General features: G+C 44.7%; 1 protein-coding gene across 1 annotated transcript; it reads left to right on the top strand.

Moving 5' to 3' along the window:
* Positions 13985–15986, top strand: LOC102187693 (lymphocyte antigen 6C2-like). The gene is made up of 5 exons (XM_005688924.2): positions 13985–13990; positions 14897–14942; positions 15066–15122; positions 15374–15505; positions 15814–15986. Exons 1-5 carry the CDS (start codon positions 13985–13987, stop codon positions 15984–15986), a joined length of 414 nt encoding a protein of 137 aa, XP_005688981.2.

Consider the following 21838-nt stretch of genomic DNA (forward strand, 5'->3'; position numbering starts at 1 on the left):
AGGTCGCCGTTAACCCCACCAGAGAGCTGCCAGAACTTACACAGGACTGGGGAAACAGACTCTTGGAAGCCACAAACAGACCCTTGGGTGCACCAGGACCCAAGAGAAAGGAGCAGTGACCCCACAAGAGACTGATCCAAACTGCTGGTGAGTGTCCAAGAGGCTCTGGCAGAGGCGTGGGTCAATGGTGGCCTGCTGCAGGGTCCGGGGCACTGAGTGCTGCAGTGCATCCATGGGACCTTTTGAAGGAGGTCCCATTCTCTTCATTACTTCCACTATAGTTTGGCCTCAGGTTAAACAACAGGAAGGGAACACAGGCCCGCCCATGAACAGAAAATTGGATTAAAGATTTACTGAGCATGGCTCTACCCATCAGAACAAGACCCAGTTTCCCCCTCAGTCAGTCTCTCCCGTCAGGAAGCTTCCATAAGCCTCTTATCCTTATCCATCAGAAGGCAGACAGAATGAAAACCAATCTCAGAAAACTAACCAAACTGATCACATGGACCACAGCCTTGTCTAACTCAATAAAACTATGAGCCATGCTATGTGGGGCCACCCAAGATGGACAGATCATGGTGGAAAGTTCTGACAAAACATGGCCCACTGGAGAAGGGAATGGCAAAACACTTCAGTATTCTTGCCTTGAGAACCCCATGAACAACATGAAAAGGCAAAAAGATATGATACTGAAAGATGAAACCCCCAGGTTGGTAGGTGCCCAATATGCTACTGGAGATCAGTGGAGAAATAACTCCAGAAAGAATGAAGAGACGGAGCCAAAGCAAAAACAACACCCAGCTGTGGATGTGACTGGTGATGGAAGTAATGTCTGATGCTGTAAAGAACAATATTGCATAGGAACCTGGAATGTTAGGTCCATAAATCAATGCAAATTGGAAGTGGTCAAACGAGACAGCAAGAATGAACATCAACACTTTAGGAATCAGTGAATTAAAATGGACTGGAATGGGTGAATTTAACTCAGATGACCATTATATCTACTACTGTGGGCAAGAATCCCTTAGAAGAAATAGAGTAGCCATCATAGTGAAAAAAAAAAGAGTCCGAAATGCAGTACTTGGATGTAATCTCAAAAACAACAGAACGTTCTCTGTTCGTTTCCAAGGCGAACCATTCAGTATCATCACAGTAATCCAAGTCTATGCCCCAACCACTAATGCTGAAGAAGCTGAAGTTGAATGGTTCTATGAAGGTCTACGGGACATTCTAGAACTAACACCTCAAAAAGATGTCCTTTTCATTATAGGGGACTAGAATGCAAACGTAGGAAGTCAAGAGATACTTGGAGTAACAGGCAAATTTGGCCTTGGAGCACAAAAAGCAGGTCAAAGGCTAATAGAGTTTTGCCAAGAGAACACACCGGTCATAGAAAATACCCTCTTCCAACAACACAAGAGAAGACTCTACACATGGACATCACCAGATGGTCAACACCGAAATCAGATTGATTATATTCTTTGCAGCCAAAGAAGGAGAAGCTCTATACAGTCAGAAAAAAAAAAAAAAGACCAGGAGCTGACTGTGGCTCAGATCATGAACTCCTTATTGCCAAATTCAGACTTAAATTGAAGAAAGTGGGGAAAACCACTAGACCATTCAGGTATCACCTAAATCAAATCCTTTATGATTATACTGTGGACATGACAAATAGATTCAAGGGATTAGATCTGATAGACAGAGTGCCTGAAGAGCTATGCATGGAGGTTTATGACATTGTACATGAGACAGGGATCAAGACCATCCCCAAGAAAAAGACATGTAAAAAGGCAAAATGGTTGTCGGAGGAGACCTTACAAATAGCTGTGAAAAGAAGAGAAATGAAAGGCAAAGGAGAAAAGGAAAGATATACCCATCTGAATGCACAATTCCAAAGAATAGCAAGGAGAGATAAGAAAGGCTTCCTCAGTGATCAGTGCAAAGAAATAGAGGAAAACAATAGAATGGAAAAATTAGAGATACCAAGGGAACATTTCATGCAAAGATGGGCTCGATAAAGGACAGAAATGGTATGGACCTAACAGAAGGAGAAGATATTAAGGAGAGGTGGCAAGAATACACAGAAGAACTGTACAAAAAAGATCTTCATAACCCAGATAACCACGGTGGTGTGATCACTCACCTAAAGTCACATCCTGGAATATGAAGTCAAGTGGGCCTGAGGAAGCATCACTACAAACACAGCTAGTGGAGGTGATGGAATTCCAGTGGAGCTATTTCAAATCCTAAAAGATGATGCTGTGAAAGTGCTGCACTCAATATGCCAGCAAATTTGGAAAACTCAGCAGTGGCCACAGGACTGGAAAAAGTCAGTTTTCATTCCAATCCCAAAGAAAGGCAATGCCAAAGAATGCTCAAACTACCACACAATTGCACTCATCTCACACGCTAGTAAAGTAATGCTCAAAATTCTCCAAGCCAGGCTTCAGCAATACGTGAACCGTGAACTTCCAGATGTTCAAGCTTGTTTTAGAAAAGGCAGAGGAACCAGAGATCAAATTGCCGACATATGCACTGGATGATGGAAAAAGCAAGAGAGTTCCAGAAAAACATCTACTTCTGCTTTATTGACTATGCCAAAGCCTTTGTGTGGATCACAACAAACTGTGGAAAATTCTGAGAGAGATGGGAATACGAGACCACCTGACCTGCCTCCTGAGAAATCTGTATGCAGATCAAGAAGCAACAGTTAGAACTGGACATGGAACGACAGACTGGTTCCAAATCAAGAAAGGAATATGTGAAGGGTATATATTGTCACCCTGCTTATTTAACTTCTATGCAGAGTACATCAAGCGAAATGCCAGGCTGGATGAAGCACAAGCTGGAATCAACATTGCCAGGAGAAATATCAATAACCCCAGATGTGCAGATGACACGACCCTTATGACAGAAAGTGAAGAACTAAAGAGCCTCTTGATGAGAGTGAAAGAGGAGAGTGAAAAAGCTGGCTTAAAACTCAACATTCAAAAAACGAAGATCATGGCATCCAGTCCCGTCACTTCATGGCAAATAGATGGGGAAACAATGGAAACAGTGAGAGACTTTATTTTGGGGGGCTCCAAAATCACTGCAGATGGTGACTGCAGCCATGAAATTAAAAAATGCTTGCTCCTTGAAAGAAAAGCTACGACCAACCTAGACAGCATATTCATATTAAAAAGCAGAGACATTACTTTGCCAACCAAAGTCCATCTAGTCAAAGTTATGGTTTTTTCCAGTAGTCGTGTATGGATGTGAGAGTTGGACTATAAGGAAAGCTGAGCGCCAAAGAATTGATGCTTTTTATCTGTGGTGTTGAAGACTCTTGACAGTCCCTTGGACTGTGAGGAGATCCAACCAGTCAATACTAAAGGAATTCAGTCCTGAATATTCATTGGAAGGACTGATGCCGAGCTAAAGCTCCAGTACTTTGTCACCTGATGCGAAGAACTGACTCACTGGAAAAAACCCTGATGCTGGGAAAGATAGAAGGCAGGAGGAGAAGAGGGTGACACAGGATGAGACGGTTCGATGGCATCACTGACTAAATAGACGTTTGAGTAAACTCCGAGAGTTGGTGATGGACAGGGAGGCCTGGAGTGCTGCAGTCCATGGAGTCACAAAGAGTCGAACACAATTGAGCAACTGAACTGAACTGATTGATCTCCTGTTGGCTGTTCCTGAGTTGTATCCTTGTAATAAAACAGTAGTCTAAGTACAGAGCTTTTGGTGATTTCTTTCACTTGTTCTATGAAATCACTAAAACTGAAATGGGGATGGGGTTCAGGGGACATCCCAAATTTGTAGCCAAGTAGGACAGAGGTTAGACAAGACTGTGGTCCTAGATTGACTAGTTTTCTGTGAGTATGGTTTCAGTGTGTCTGCCCTCTGATGCCCTCTTGCAGCACCTTCCATCTTACTTGGGTTTCTCTTACCTTGGGCTTGGGGTATCTCTTCACGGCTGCTCCAGCAAAGGGCAGCCACTGCTCCTTACCTTGGATGAGGGTATCTCCTCACCGCCACCCTTCCTGACCTTCAACAAGGGGTGGCTCCTCTAGGCCCTCCTGCGCCCGTGCAGCCACCACTCATTGGACGTGGGGTTGCCTCTCCCGGCCGCTGCCCCTGGCCTTGCGCATGGGGTTGTGTGGCTCCTCTCGGCCATCACCCCTGACCTCGGTCAGAATGGCTGCTATCAAAAAGTCTACAAACAATACACCCTGGAGAGGGTGAGGAGAAAAGGGAACCCTCTTACACTGTTGGTGGGAATGCAAACTATTATAGCCACTATGGAGAACAGTGTGGAGAGTCCTTAAAAACTGGAAATAGAACTGCCATACGACCCAGCAATCCCACTGCTGGGCATACACACCAAGGAAACCAAAATTGAAAGACACACATGTACCCCAATGTTCATCGCAGCACTGTTTACAATAGCCAGGACATGGAAGCAACCTAGATGTCCACTGGCAGACGAATGGATAAGAAAGCTGTGGTACATATACACAATGGAATATTACTCAGCCATTTAAAAAAATGCATTTGAATCAGTTCGAATGAAGTGGATGAAACTGGAGCCTATTATACAGAGTGAAGAAAGCCAGAAAGAAAAACACCAGTACAGTATACTAATGCAGAGTTGGTGATGGACAGGGAGGCCTGGCGTGCTGCAATTCATGGGGTCACAAAGAGTCAGACACGAGCGACTGAACTGAACTGAATGCATATATACGGAATTCAGAAAGATGGTAACGATGACCCTATATGCGAGACAGCAAAAGAGACACAGATATATAGAACAGTCTTTTGGACTGTGTGGGAGAACGTGAGGGTGGAATGATTTGAAAGAATAGCATTGAAACATGTATATTATCATATGTGAAACAGATCGCCAGCACAGGTTCAATGCATGAGACAGGGTGCTCAGGGCTGGTGCACTGGGATGACCCTGAGGGATGGGATGGGGAGAGAGATGGGAGGGGGTTCAGGGTGGGGAACACATGTACACCCATGGCTGATTTGTGTCAATGTATGGCAGAAACCACTACAATATTGTAATTAGCCTCCAATTAAAATAAATTAATTTTTTTTAATCCTGCAGGTGTTTTACACTGTAAAAGCTCCTGAATTTCCATTAGCTATATGTTGTGTGCTCAGTAGCAACAAATAGCTAGAGGCTCCCATTTTAGACATTTCAGATCTGGAAAATCCCCAAGTATTTTTAGATTAAATATCACACTCCTAAAATTCCAATGGTTCAAAAACAGACAAGGAAAAGTAGAAAATATTTTGAACTGAGTGGTAATGAAATGACAATGTATCAAAATGTATGGGAAGTATCAAAAGCAGACCTTAGAGGGAAAGAAAAAGTTTCAGTTCAGTTCAGTCACTCAAGTCATGTCAGTGGACAATTCCATGAGCGAAAATGGAGCAAAGGGCAGTCATTACTTTCTCTGGTTTAGCGCTTTTCTGATTAAAGATGTCAATGTTGTTATTACATTTGGCCTGTTGTTTAAGTCACCTGCTCCAAATCAGAGCATCTCAGGCATCTCTTCAGCTGAGCTGAGCACCTGACAGCGTTAAACAACTTGATGTCATGGTTCCAACAGCTTAAACGGAATGAATATTTTTAAAAAACACAATTTATGAAAAAAGAAGGAAAATCTGAATAGCTATCTTAAAGAAAAATAAAAATGGCTGTCGAAACATCAGGCTCAGATAATTTCATTGATGGGTTTTATCAATGTTTCATGAAGAAATTACACCAATTTTAAGCAAGATTTTCATGAAGTAAAAGAGAAGAGCTTTATCTGCTTTTAAAGCCTGATAAAAGCTTTTAAAATACAGGATATTATCTGGTGTTCTGTGACAACCTAGAGGGGTAGCATGCGGTGAGAGGTGGGAGGGAGGTTCAGTAGGGAGGGGACATATGTATACCTATTACTGATTCATGTTGATGTGTGGCGGGAATCAACATAATGGTTGTTTAGTCGCTAAGTTGTGTCTGACTCTTGTGATCCCATGGACTGTAGCCTGTCAGGCTCCTCTATCCATGGAATTCTTCAGGCAAGAATACTGGAGCTGGTTGCCATTTCCTTCTCCCGGGGCTCTTCCTGACTCGGAAATGGAACCCAGTTCTCCTGCATTGCAAGCAGATTCTTTACCAACTGAGCTACAAGGGAAGTCCAATCAATACAATATTGTAAAGTAATTATTCTCCTATTAAAATTATTAAAAATACAGTATTTGAACAATGCTAATCAACTCTGAATATTCATTGGAAGGACTGAGGTTGAAGCTGAAGCTCCAATACTTTGGCCACCAGATGCAAAGACCCAACTCATTGAAAAAGACCCTGATGCTGGGAAAGATGAAGGCAGGAGAAGGGGACAACAGAGGGTGAGATGGTTGGATGGCATCGCCAACCCAATGGACAAGAGTTTGAGCAAACTCCAGGAGATGGTGAAGGACAGGGAAGCCGGGCATGCTTCATTCCATGGGGGTCACAAAGAGTTGGACACAACTGAGCAGCTGAACAACAGTCAGATCACTGGGATCTAACAGATGTAGAAAATTTGCTTCAGCCAACAATAAAAAACATATTCTTATCAAGAGGACATGAATATCCTCCAGGATAAACTATATGTGAGGTTACAAAACAGGTCTCCACAAATATTAAAAGGTTGAAGTCATACAAAATATCTTTTGGATCACAATGGAATGAAACTAGAAATCATAAGCAGAGGGAAAGCTGGAGAATCTACAAATATGTGGCAATTAAACAATGCACTGTTAGGTAACCAATGGGTCAAAGAAGAAATCATGAGGGAAATTTGAAAATACATAAAGAAAAGGACCCCAAATAGCCAAAACAATGTTGAAAAAGAAAAACGTTGGAGGTCTCACACTTCCTGTCTGCAAAACTTATTACAGAGGTACAGAAATCAAACCAGTGTGGCACTAGCATAAAGACAGAATATAGACCAATGGAGTAAAACAGAGAGTCAAAAAAATAAACCCTTGCATAAATGGTCAAATGATTTTAAACAAAGATACCAAGATCATTCAATGGAGAAAAGCGGTCTCTTTAATAAGTTGTGTTGGGTAAACTGGGAATCCGCATATGATATAATGAAGCTGTACTCTTACCTTACACCATAAACAAAATATAACTCAATATGGATCACAGACCTAAAACTAAAACTGTTCGAAAATATAGGGGAACCAGTTAATAACACTGCATTTGGCAGTGATTTCTTGGCTGACATCAAAATCAAAAGCAACAAAAGTAAAAATAGATAAATTGGACTACATCAAATTTTAAAACTTTTATACAGGAAAAGGCACAATCAGCATAGTGAAAAGGCAGCTTATGGAATAGAGAAGATATTTGCAAATCATATATCTGATAAGGTGCTAAAATCCAGAATTCATTTTAAAAAAAACACTGTTGCAGTTCAACATCAGCAGCAGCAGCATCAAAGGACTTGCATAAACTGTTCTTCAAAGGAGAAATGCAAATAACCAAAAGCACTTGAAGCGATGCTCAACATCAATAGTCATTGAGGAAATGCAAATAAAACCCCAGTGAGATGTCACTTTGCATTGATTAGGATGACTGCTATCTAAAATAATACTAGAATTAATAAAAATGTGGAGAAATTAGAACTATTATGCACTGCTTGTGAGAATGGAAACTGAGTCAACTGCTATGAAAAACACTACAGTGGTTTCACAAAAAATTAAACGTAGAATTACCATATGATCCAGCAATTCCACTTTTAGGTATCAGAACCCTAAGAAAAACAGGTTCTCTAACAGACATTTGTAGATGTTCATAATAATATTATTCATAGTTAACTAAAATATGGAAACACCTCAAATGTCTGTTGAGTTTTTGATAGGGATTGCATTGAGTCTGTAGATTGCTTTGGGTAGTATAACGATGTCATAACAATACTGCGTCCCCGTCCATAAATAAATAAAACACAGTGTGGTCCATCTATTCACAAAATATTATTCAACCTTAAAAAGGAATGAAATGCTGACACATGATACAATGCAGGTGCATCTTGAAGACATGTTACTGGAAAAAAACCAGTCACAAAAGGACAGATGTTGCCTGGCTCTATATATGATATCCCTAGAGTAGTTAAATTCAGAAACGGAAAATAGAATGATGGTTTCCAGAGACTGAGGGGAGAGGATAGGGAGTTAGCATTTAGTGAATGAAGAGTTTCAGTTTGGGAAGCTGAAAAGATTCTGGAGACGGATCTTAGTGATGGTTGCACAATAATATCTATATACTTAATTCTACAGAACTTTATACTTAAAATGGTTAAAATAGCAAATTTTATATAATGTACATTTTAGCACAATAAAGATTTATGAAACACACATATAAATCCACTCCAATGTTTCTGTTCCAACACTGGGTTACATGGGGTACAATATGCCAAGTTGGTGCAACTAAGTGAAAAAACTTCAGAACACTGTACACGTCTTGATCTGCCATGTGGCTCGAAACTGTTATAGGTACCTGCCATGATGCACAGAAACCAGCATTTAGCTTGTTTGGCCTCAGCTTGGCTCCAGGCTGGCCTTGGTCATGGCTTCAACCTTGACTATTATTTGTTGGTGCTGGCCTTCATTTGTGGCATAGCCATAAATGTACTTGTCTTTGGGTTTCACCTGTTGTTACTGTTAAGTTGCTAAGTTGTGCCTGACAGTTTTGTGACCCCACAGACTGGAGCCTGCCAGGCTCCTCTGTCCATGGGATTTCCAAGGCAAGAGTGATGGAGTGGGTTGTCATTTCCTTCTCCAGGGAATTTTCCCAACACAGTGATCAAGCCCAGGTCTCCTGCATCAGCAGGCAGGTTCTTTACCACCGAGCTACCAGGGAAGCTGAGTTTCACTTGACCCTCCCATCTTCTTCTTGGCACTCAGACTACTTTTTACTCCAGCATAGGTTACTTGTGGCCTTGGACTCTATCCTTCCCTTTGCCTTAGAGAGGAGGAGATGGACAGAGAGAAAGAGGGAATACGGGAAAGACAAAAGGAAGGAAGAAGAAAGAGACAGAGTTGGAGATAGAGAAGGAGCAGTAGGTTTAAAACAAATCCTCTGTTTTGCTAAAGAAATCAATCCAAGAAGAAGATAACGCAATTGTAAGTACATATGCACCCAATATAGAAGCACCTAAATATATAAAGTAAACATTAACAGACATAAAAGGAGAAACTGACATTAGCACAATAACAGTAGGGGAATTTAACACCAAACTTATATCAATGAACTGATGAACCAGACAGAAAATCAATAAGGAAACATTAGCCTTAAATGGTACATTAGATCAGAAGTATTTAATAGATATATAGAGACCATTTCATCCAGAAGCAGTAGAATATATATTCTAATCAAGCACGCATGGGTCATCCTCCAGGGTAGATCACAGGCTAAACCACAATACAAGCATTGGTAAATTTAAGAAGGCTGAAGTCATAGCAAACATCATTTCCAATCATAATGCTATGAAACTAAAAACGAACTACCAAAAAAAAAAAAAAAGAACACACACACACAAATAAAAACATGTAGATGCTAAACAGTATACTAAAAAAACAACCAGTGGGTCACTGAAGAAATCAAAAGGAAATCAAAAATACCTGGAGATGAAAGAAAACAAAACCACAATAATCCAAACTCTATGGGATGCAGCCAAAGCAGTTATAAAAGGGACATTGATACCATACAAACCTACCTTAGAAAATCAGAAAATCTAATACAGACAACCTAAAAAAGGGGAAAAGAAAAAACAAAACCAGACTTAGCAGAAACTAAGAAATCCTAAAGGTCAGAGCAGAAATCGATGAAACAGAGACTAAAACAATAGAAAAGATCAGTGAAACTAAGAGCTAGTCCTTTGAAACTTAGAAAAAGAGAGAAATCTTTAGGTAAACTCACTAAGAAAAAGAGAGGGCCCACATCAATACAATCAGAAGTGAAAAGGAAGTTACAACTGACACGAAAGAAATACAAAGGATCATAAGAGATTACTATGAAAAAGTATAAGTCAATACAATGGATAATCTAGAAGAAATGGACACATTGCTAGAGTGTACAATTCCCTAAGACTGAGTCAGAAAGAAATAGAAAACATAAACAGACCAATTACCAGTAATCAAATTGAATCAGTAATTTTAAAATTCCCAACAAAGCCCCAAGACCGGGTGGTTTCACATGTGACTTCTACCAAACATTTAAGGAAGAGGTAACATCTACCTTCTCAAACTATTCCCAAACATTGCAGAGGAAAGAACATTTCTGAACTCATTCTACAAGGTTAGCATGACCCTTACACCAAACCAGACGAAGATATCACACAAAAAAAGAAAATTATAGGTCAATATCGCTGATGAACATAGGTGCAAAAATCCTCAAGAAAAATTATCAAACTGAATACAACAATAATTAAAAGAATCATAAACCATGATCAAGGGGGATTTTCCCCAGGGATTCAAGGATGGTTCAATATCCACAAACCAATCAATCAATGCAGTATACCACATTAGCTACTTGAAGAATAAAAAACACACAATCTCTCAATAGATGCAGAAACAATGCTGACAAAAGTCAACATATTTTTATGATAAAAATAAACTCTCAACAATGTGGGTATACCTCAGCATAATCAAAGACATTTATGACAAGCTCAGCTGGCTTTCCAGGTGGCTCAGTGGTAAAGAATTTGCTTGCCAATGCAGGAGACATGGATTCGATTCCTGGATCAGGAAGATCCCTTAGAGGAGGAAATGGAAACCCACTCCAGTATTCTAGCCTGGGAAATTCCATAGGTAGAGGAGCCTGATGGGCTACACTCCATAGGGTTGCATAGAGTCAGACACAACTGACTGACTGAGCATGCACCTATGACAAGCTCACAGCTAACATCAGACTCAATAGTGGAAAGCCAAAAGCATTTCCTCTAAGATCAGGAATAAGACAAGGATGCCCGCATTCAACACTTTTATTCAACATAGCGTTGGAAGTCCTAGCCACAACAATTAGACAAGAAAAAAATTTTTAAGGAATCCAAATTGGAAAGGAAGAAGCAAAACTGTCACTATTTGCAGATGGCATGATACTACATACAGAAATTCCCAAGTTCAGTTCAGTTCAGTCACTCAGTCGTGTCCGACTCTGCGACCCCATGAATCGCAGCACGCCAGGCCTCCCTGTCCATCACCAACTGCTGGAGTTCACTCAAACTCATGTCCATCGAGTCAGTGATGCCATTCAGCCATCTCGTCCTCTGTCATCCCCTTTTCCTCCTGCCCCCAATCCCTCCCAGCATCAGAGTCTTTTCCAATGAGTCAATTCTTTGCATGAGGTGGCCAAACTACTAAAACTCATAAATGAATTTCATCAAGTTGCAGGATACAAAAATAGTATACATAAATCTGTTATATTTCTATGCATTAAAAATAAACTATCCAGAGAGAAATTAAGAATGCATTCACACATCAAAAAGAATAAAATACCTGGGAATAAATCTAATAGGAGGTAAAAGACCTATAGTTGGAAAACTAGAAGATACTGATGAAAGAAACTGAAAAAGACACAAACAGATGGAAAGATACTGTACTCATGGATCGAAGAATTAATATTGCTAAAATGATCATACTCCCTAAGGCTATCTACTGATTCAGTGCAATCCCTATCAAAACACCAATGGCATTTTTCACAGAATTAGAATAAATAATTATAAAATCATTATGAAAACACAGAAGAGCTTGGATAGTCAAAACAATCTTGAGAGAGAGAAGAAATAGCATTTCCTGATTTCAACCTATACTACAAAGCTGCAGCAATCAAAACAGTATAGTAGTGTCACAAAAATAGACAAATAGATCAATGTAGCAGAATAGAAAGCAGAGAAATGAATCCACACTTCTATGGGTCAAAATCTACAATAAAGAAGGCAAAAATATTCAAGGAGAAAATGACAGTCTCTTCTATAAATGGTGTTGGAAAAACTGGACAGCTACAGAGAATTATTTGTAGTAATACAACTTTCTCAATATCAATTATCAAAATAATCAAGATGGACTATTTCTCATACCATAAAAAAGACTCTTGAGAGTCCCTTGGACTGCAAGGAGATCCAACCAGTCAATCCTCAAGGAAATCAGTCCTGAATATTCCTGAAAGGACTATGCTGAAGCTGAAACTCCAATACTCTGGCCACCTGATGCGAAGAACTGACTCACTGGAAAACATCCTGATGCTGGGAAAGATTGAAGGCGGGAGGAAAAGGGGATGACAGTGAATGAGATGGTTGGATGGCATCACTGACTCAATGGACATGAATCTGAGTAAGCTCCAGGAGTTGGTCATGGACAGGAAGCCTGGCATGCTGCAGTCCATGGGGTCACAAAGAGTCGGACAGGACTGAGCAACTGAACTAACTAATGCAAAAATAAGCTCAAAATGGATTAAATACTTAGATATAAGACTTGGAACCATAAAACTCCTAGAAGAAAACATAGATCACTCTTTGATCTTGGTCTTAACAATATTAATTTGGATCTGTCTCTTCAAACAAGGGAAACAGAAGCAAAAATAAAGGGGACCAAATCAAACTTAAAGGCTTTCACATGGCAGAGGAAACCATCAACAAAATGAAAAGGCTACTTACTGAATAATAGAAGATATTTGTAAAGATACATCTACCAAGGGGTTAATATCCAAAATATGCAAAGAACTCATACAAATAAACATCAAATAATAAACAAGATTAAAAATGAACAGAGGGTCTTAATAGACATTTTTTCAAAGGATACATACAGATGGCCAACAGACACGTGAAAAGATGCTTATCACCATTCATCAGGGAAATGCAAATCAAAACCACAATGAGATAACACCTCACACCTGTCACAAAGGCTATCATCAAAAAGACAACAAATAACAAGTGTTGGTGAGGGGGTGGAGAAAGGGGAATCCTCACGCACTCTTCATGAGAATGTTAATTGGTGTAACCAGTATGGGAAACAGTATGAAGATTCATCAAAATACTAAAAATAGAACTGCCATATGATCCAGGAATTACACTCCTGGATATCTATCCAAAGAAAAGGAAAACACTGATTAGAAATGGTAACATGTACCTCCAGTGTTCATTGCAGCATTAATCACAATAGTCAAGTTATACAAGCAACTTTAATCATTCATCAATAGATGAGTGGATAAGGAAGAGGTGGTATATACACAATGGAGTGTTAGCCATAAAAAAGAATGAAATCCTGCCATTTGGAGCAATATGGATGGATCTAGAGGGTATTCTGCTAAGTGAAATGTCACTCAAAGACAAAGACTGTATGACTCACTTGTATGTGGAATCTGGAAAACAAAACAAATGAACAGATATACACAGGTGATTGTCAGGGAGTACGAAGAAAGGGCTGGGGGAGGAAAGAAATAGATGAGGGAGATTATGATGGACAAACTGCCAGTCATACAGTAAAAAAGTCACGAGGATGGAATGTACACTGTGGAGAATGGAGTCAGTAACTGTGCAGCTTCTTTGTGTGGTGACAGGTGGTGACTGGAGGTGCTATGCCGATCATTTTTAAATGTACGGTGATATCAAATCACTGTGTCATACAATGGGGACTGACCTAGTACTGTAGGTAAATTACACTTCACAAACAAACTCATGGAAAAAGAGAACAGGTTTGTGGCTCCTAGAGACATGTGGGGAAGGGAGATTGGATGAAGGTTATCAAATGGTACAAACTTCCAGCTGAAAGATAAAGAAGTACTAGGAGTGTCATGTATGACACAATTAACATGATTACCACCATCGCATGTTATCTATGAAAGTTAAGACAGCAAAGTCTTTCATCACAAGAAAAAACATTTCTCTGCCTTAATTTGCTACCTGTGTGACTGAATGTCACGAAATGTCTGGTGCATCATTGCACGATGCATGTAAGTTAAACCAACCTGCACACCTCAAACTTATCCAGCGTCTCCAGTATGGTCACGACAGAGCTGAAAGGGAAAGCATCCTCCATTTTGAGTTCTTGCTCCAGCACTCGACTAGCATCTTCCTGTCCTAATCTGAACTCACACTCAAAACCAGCTGAAACTGGATGACCAGGTCAGCCCCTGGACTTGGAACAAAGTAACCCCTGAGCCCTGGAAAGGCTCTGCCCTCAGGTCCTGCCTCTCTCTACCTGTATCATGGGGAACCTTTCTGTCTCAGACAGCACCAGGATGGACAGGCAGGCTCGGCCCCACAGAGATCTCTGGAGGTGGAGCCTGAGAGGGCACAGCTAACTCAGGAGATGGGTGGACAAACACTGCCTCCCACGTGTGCCTGGAGCAGCCCTCAGCAGCATCCTCTTCATCCCACAGAAGGGCAGGATCCTCCTGGTCCATGTCCCTCATCAAGTGAGCACAACAGTGGGCTTTCTGACGGCAGAGCTGCCATGAGGGGGCTCACTGGGAAGACAGCAAGTGCTCAGGGAACCTGAGGACAAGGATACCCGGGGGGGCTTCCCGCAGCCATGTGGGGAATGCACAGAGGACAGCGGGCAGCCTGGGGCCTGGGGGCTCGGGCCCCAGAGGAAGAAGGGGCCGGGAGATGGACAGTTCTGAGAGGTCTCAGTTTTGCAGCTCTGAGGATTGGGGAGCTGCCCGGTTTCCCTCCTCCTAAGATCCCCCCAAAACAAGCACTGGTAAGGTGGAGAGAGGCTGGACATCTGCCCACAGGACACCCCTCCTGCTGGTCTGGGCCTGGGTGCAGTCTGACAGGTGGATGAGGGCGGAGACAGGTGAGCCCCACCCCGCGTTCCTATGGGTGAGGCTCGCGGGTTCTGGGGGTTATAACAGGAGGGGCACCAGATGCTGGCTCGCCAGAAGGAGTCTGAAGCCACTGGTGAGTAGACGTGGGAGGGAGGTGGGCTGGGGGGCCAGGCAGGGAGGGCTAGTCTTGGGAAGGGGAGGCAAGAGCCTGAAACGGAGGCACCCCGATGGGCCCACGGGCCTGTGTCGTCTCCAGAAGTCATGAAAGGCCCCCTTCTCATCCTTCTGGTCCTCATGTTGTGCGCAGAGCTTGGTGAGTGCCAGGGCACAGGGACCTGGCCCGCAGGGGATGGGTGGCAATGCCCTGCGAGAGGCTGTGGTTGTGAGCATGGCGGGGTCTGCCTTCTGGGAGCTGAGAGGGTGGGAAGGGGCCTCAGTTTCTACAGAGGGCATGGAGGTGGTCACCCAGAGGGACGCTCCCACACAGCTCTGTCCTGCTGTGTGGGAGTCTGCAGCCGGCCTTGGGCTCTCTGAGCTTGGGCCTGTGTCCCTGCCTGACCCCAGCTCAGAGCCTGCGCTGCTACTCCTGTGGGACCCTCGGCAAATTTAGCGTTCCCAACCATTGCCCGACAAGTGAATGCGACTCAAATTCCACTGTCTGCTACACGGGCAACCTGAGCATGATCGTGGAAGCAGGTGAGTCCCTGGCATCCAGAGTGGGAGGATTGATAGAGGGGGTTCCTCAGAGAAGCAAGGGGCCAATGGCAGTGTCCCCTGGGGCAGAGCCCTGCCCTGCACCAGCCTTCCTCCGTGTCCTTATCAGTACAGAGACGGGCTAGCTCCAGCAGCCACCTGTGTCGGGAGGTGGTGGTGCTTGGTGGGACAGGATGGGAATTTCAGCAGGGAAACAGGGGGCCCAGCGCATCAGAGGAGAGAGTTAGGACAGTCAACCCCAGGAGGGTCAGAGGGGACGCCACCGCAGATGCCTCATTTTTTGCCCACAGACATGATTGAATTGGATATCAGGGGCTGTGTCTCTTCCTGCCAGATGCCTACAGAGTTCATTAAGAGATTGATAGCCACATCTAAAGCTAAATTTGAAGAGTGGAACGTGATCTGCTGTGAAAAGGACCTGTGTAACGGGTGGTCCGAGCAAGGCCCAACCCCTGTGCCTTGACCAGAGGGCCCCTTCCCCGTCTGGGCTCCACCCTCCTCCGGCCCTGTGAGGAGCCCCGGGGCTCAGACTCAGAGGGAAGGGGCACCATTCACCAGCATGGCGCCAATCCAGCACACCCTCACGCACCCACACACACATGCACTCAGACTGTCCTGGGATGGGTCCCCACCGCAGGGCCCGGTCCTGGGACCACCCACTGCCCACTCCACTGGCCAGCCCAGCCCCAGGTGGCCTGTAGTCCACCTCAGCAAAAATAAATGCCTTCCACAACATCTTGTCCTTTGCATCTGTTCAGTCCAGAAGTGGTGGGGGTCCCTGTCACCTGCTTGAAGGGAGGATCTGTTTCAATCCTGGGCAGGTTGAGCTCCTAGGGCTGTGGGTATACCAGGGGTGCTGGTCCTGCAGGGGTCAGCTCTTACAGGAGTCAGGGTACCCACTCTTCCACCTGAAGCATTTCCTCTTCCGCAGCAGAGTGGGAGGGGACCAAACTTCTCTGCCTTCTTCACTCCCTCAGCTGAGAAAAGGGAGACTCAACCACAACCTGTGAACACAAGCAGCCCTCGCAGACCTGTAGGGCAGAGGAGGGAGCCTTCCCACACTGGGAGGGGCCAGGGGCGGGGAAGGGCAGGGTCTCGGAGGCCTGGAAGTCCAAAAGTGTCTCCCTCAGCACCCGGCCTTCCAGCATCTCCCCAGCCCCAACTGGAACCCAAGCTTGAGGGGCTGGGACACCACACAGGGCAGCAGGATGGGGCGGGGTGGGGGGGCGTCCGGGGGGGGGGATGGTACAGTAGGAGCTGCTTCTCTCAATGTGGGGTCCCTGTACATGCTGGCCTCCGCAAGCCTGCCCCAGCGCCCAGGCAGGTGGGCCAGTCTCCCTCCCCTGACCTCACCGTGCTGTCCCCTCTGGCCTCCCGGGACACCCCAGCGCTGGGGTTCCCAGGGCCCTCCATCGTAAGGGTGTTAGAGGAGGGACTTCAGAGCGAGGTGTGATAATGTGGGCAGTCCCACCTGTGGAGGAAGTGCCTGGGCTGTGGAGATCTCGCTGGGCCTCTGCGAGCCCTGAGTAGAGGCAGCTGAGTCTGGAGGATGTCCCAGGCAGGAAACACCTTCTCCACAGGGAGCTTCCAGTCAGCCCCCGACACTTTGAAGAAAGATGTTTCCAAAATCTCCCAAGGGGCAAGTAGTGGGTCCCCAGAACCCCAGCAGTGGCCCTTGCTGAGAGACACACCTGTAAGACAGCTGGGCCTCAGAGGGCCTCGCCCCATCCCCCTCCAGAGCTGCACCTCATGAGAACACGGGGCTGCTGAGAACACCAGCCCCCAAGTCAGTCACACCTAAGACACCAGAAACGTCTGCAGACACTCAGGGTGAGGTCCAGGGTCCTTCTGGTCACAGGTACCCTGTTGGCCACGCACTTTGCCTTATGGGAATACAGTGCCCCATATTTGTGATTCTTTGAAAATTGATGCTGCAGAGGAAATCTTGGTCAGCATTTTCGCAATACGTAACAAAACATTGATAAACAGCTTTGATACCATTTGTGGGAATTAAAGCCTGAATTGGCAATTTGCCCTTGATTTAGGACAGAAAGCAGACTGACAAATGCTTCCAACCCCAAAGGAGACTTCTTAAAACAGTTTTCAAAAGGGACGAGCAGTTTTTTCAAATTATCAAGAGTTTTTTTTCAGTGATTCAAGACAGTGTATGATAGGTAAATTCAGATAATCAAATCGTTAGCTGGGAAATCCCACCAGGGGATCATAAATAGAGAAGGAAACTTAGGGGCTTTGGGAGACAACAGTAAGTTAATGATCACTCAAGACAAAAGTGGGAGGGACTTCCCTAGTGGTCCAGTGGCTGAGACTCCACGTTCCCGATGCAGGAGGTCTGGGTGTGATCCTTGTTCAGGGAACTCTATCCCACATGCTGCAACTGTGAGTTCACAAAGTGCACCTAAAGCCCCCACACGCTGCAACCAAGATTAAAGAACCCATGTGCTGCACTAAGACCTGATGCAGCCAGATACACGAGTGATTTTAAAAAAAAGGAAAAAGCAGTGGGGAAATCACGAAATAATGCGGGCCTGCTTGGCTCATAAAGCAGAGCAAGGCCCTTACCATCAAATCAAACAGGCTTGCCAACAACAAATCCACCTACTTGCTCAGCAACAAAAGCCTTCAAGGGAGGCACAAGCCACTCCTCAAGGACATTAACAGCAGTGGGAAAGTAAGGCCTGCATCCTGCCCAGTGATGGCAACAGGCTAATGGCCCCTAGCACGCGATTTCTGTGCCCACGAAAACAGTAGTTTAGGGAAAGGTGACTGTTCGAAATGAAAGACCCTCATTGTACTGAGACCGGAAATAACTTTTCCGTAGTGACTTGACAGTTCCAGATGCACAATTTGAGTCAAAAACTCCCCTGCCTGACGTGGGAGGGGTGGATGATGGAAGGCTTGAGGGAGCAGGAAGAGGTGGTCGTCCCCCCTCCCCTTTCCTTACACAGCCCATAATGTTCAGGGCAGTGCAACGCTCGCTGCCTGCTAGAAGGCGTGACAGGCACCCTATCCTGATAACCCGCTTCTCAGTCCCTTTGCCTCTCACTGAATTCTTTGTGCACTGAGACTTAAAGAACTGGAGCTCTCAGAGCCTCCTGAGACAGCACCTAGCAGTTTCTGTAGGTCTTTAACGTCAAGACTAGGAATGTCCATCATAGACCCTGTACCACAGTGAGCGGTTTTCCCTGTTATGTTTCTGCGTTGTCAGTTATCTTTCTCAGAGGACCTGGGTTCTGTCTGATCCACCGCCAGATACAAAATTGTTCTACACAGAATGAGACACACCAGCAGAAACCAGCCGTGTGCTTCCCAGGTCAGAGCACTACCCCCCCATGCATGAAGGTTGGGCAAGTTACCTACAGAGGCGTCCTTCATAGATCACCATGACAACAGATGTGGCATCTAGTTTTTCCAGATCAGGCTTCTATGGTGTGTGTTTCTAGGACCATCAATATGAGGTAGGCCACTAGTCTGAGAGGTCTCAGGCACACAGAGAACAGGCAGTGCTGGGTGCCCCCCAGGACAGCCCCCCAGCACACCTACCTGCTGTCTTTCAGGGTGTGACAAGCTCAGACACCAAATTGCACCTCCCTGCTCCTGGCGCACCCAGGTCTGGTCCAAAGGGGCAGAATTGGGCATGATTGAGTAAATCATAAGCAGAAGGAGGTCCTAAGACCCCTCCTCAGGAAGCCTCTGGAAGTCACCTCCTCTCTGGACACTGAATACTTAACAGGAGGGTGGGGGAGTCCAGGCACCAGCTGTTTGCCACCCAGGGAGGGAGAGGCACCCGTCACCTGAGGACCCAGGTCTCCAGTGCTAAGCTCTGCCCGCCAGAGCAGAAGGGATTGAGCCTTCCTCTGAGCCCTGCCCTGGAAACGGGCTTTTAAGTACTTCTTCCCCTACACATACACACAGACACACACACACACACCTGTAAGCAGCTTTTGACAGGAAGGTGTTCTCTGCAGGAAGTCCCTTTGGTCTTGTCACTAACCTTAAACCCCCTCTACTCATCTCTAGTATGAGAATATCGTTCAGACTTATGATCACACGGTACCTTGTCTAACCTACTGGTTCTTTCTGTAATCACAGAAGTATTGTTGTAGCCACACATTCTGGGAAACAAACTCACTCAGAAGGACACTGCAGAGAGTGGAGTACAGTTTATTACACCAGCGGGCCCAAGGCAGAGTCTCCTCTTAGCCAAGGACCCTGACCAGTTTCTCTGAAAACCTTATATACCCTAAGTGTACATGCCCAAACCCACCTCCCCAAATTCCCTGAAACTAGTCTGAACAAAGGGAAAGAAAGATACCATCAAAGTTAACCCGCGATTCATATGCCTTAAGCCTAGGTAGTTAACAGTGGACAATTATCAATAGGCCTGTGGTCATACCCCAATAAGCATAATAGAATTTATGATTCTATTCAGTTACACAGATAATTAGGGTATTTTTTTAGGCAACAGAGAGTCTAGGTACGAGCCCTGGGTCTCTTCCATCCAGGGGGCCTGGTTTTCCAGTTGGTATGTCGTTTCCGTAGATACTGGGCATATAGCTCAAAGTCCACAGTCCAGCCCAAGATGGAGTCCTGCTTTCAAGATGGAGCCTGTTCTGTCTCTTTCCTCCTCCATTCCCCGCTCTTGATGCTCTTAACTCATAGTATGAGCATCATTCTCAGGGATATATTGCACCCTGACCCTCTGACCTCCAATTTGGGAGAACACATCAACCTTTGGGTTGGTTACAAAGTTCATAATACATTGTAAAATAAAGGGTCCACAAAGCAGAACTATCAAGGCAACTATAACAATGATAAATATAGTTTTCCACTAATCACCCTTCACCCAAGATAGGACTGAAGTCCAAAAAGGAAGATTATCATCAGACATAACTTTTACCTGACCTTTCATGTCATCTAGGGTGGCTGATACATAGCCAGATAAGTCAGGAATATATACACAACGTTCAACTTTAATTATAGCACAGGAACCTCTATGTACGGAAACTATGGTTAGTCTCCAGATGATACCAGCAAGCCTTGTAGCAGCAGTTGACTGTTGAGCTTCATCTCTGTTTCTTCTTTATGATGATCTTGGTTACACAGGAATCAGTGGGGTCCTCCAGTGCAGTCCGCTCAGCGTCCTCCAGGTCTGCGTGGTATGCACTCTTCACCCTCATGTGGTGCAACTTTAACTGCACTAGGGCTGGTTAGAACAACAGTATATGGGCCCTTCCAGTGTGCGGCCAAGGAGTCGTGTTTCCAGTCCTTGACCACACCTGATCCCCGGGCACAAATTCATGAATCTGTTCCCCAAAGGGGAACGGCACCCTTTGTTGTACAAACTTAGTTACCTGATTTATTACCTTACCCATTTGTTCCATCTGCTGTGAAATCTCATCTCCCCTTCAGTTCAGTTCAGTTCAGTTCAGTCACTCAGTCGTGTCCGACTCTTTGCAACCCCGTGAATTGCAGCACGCCAGGCCTCCCTGTCCATCACCAACTCCCGGACTTCACTCAAACCACGTCCATCGAGTCAGTGATGCCATCTCATCCTCTGTCGTCCCCTTCTCCTCCTGCCCCCAATCCCTCCCAGCATCAAAGTCTTTTCCAATGAGTCAACTCTTCCCACGAGGTGGCCAAAGTACTGGAGTTTCAGCTTTAGCATCATTCCTTCCAAAGAAATCCCAGGACTGATCTCCTTCAGAATGGACTGGTTGAATCTCCTTGCAGTCCAAGGGACTCTCAAGAGTCTTCTCCAACACCACAGTTCAAAAGCATCAATTCTTCAGCACTCAGCCTTCTTCACAGTCCAACTCTCACATCCATACGTGACCACTGGAAAAACCATAGCCTTGACTAGATGGACCTTAGTTGGCAAAGTAATGTCTCTGCTTTTGAATATGCTATCTAGGTTAGTCATAACTTACCTGAGGCAAATTTGTTGACACCTGTTTTATTATGGGAGGGGGCCTCCCATACACAATTTTGTACGGAGAAGAGCCATGGGACTGTGGGGTCTGAGCAGAGCAGAGCTATCGGAAACAAGTCCACCCAGGAAGAGTCTCTAAGATCCACTTGGAGAGGGTCTCTTTAAGTGTCTGGTTGATTCCTTCCACCATCCTGGGGCCTATATGCTGTATGTAATTTCCCCTTAATATTTAAAGTTTTGCTTACTTGTTATAACGAAAGCCAGGCCCTTGTCCGATCCAATGCTGGCAGGAAATCCAAATCTTGGAACTATCTCCCTAAGCAGGCACCAGGCTACTTTTGATGCTCTTTCAGTTTGGGTAGGAA

This window comes from Capra hircus, chromosome 14 (assembly GCF_001704415.2).
Source record: "Capra hircus breed San Clemente chromosome 14, ASM170441v1, whole genome shotgun sequence".
Taxonomy (NCBI): Eukaryota; Metazoa; Chordata; class Mammalia; order Artiodactyla; family Bovidae; genus Capra; species Capra hircus.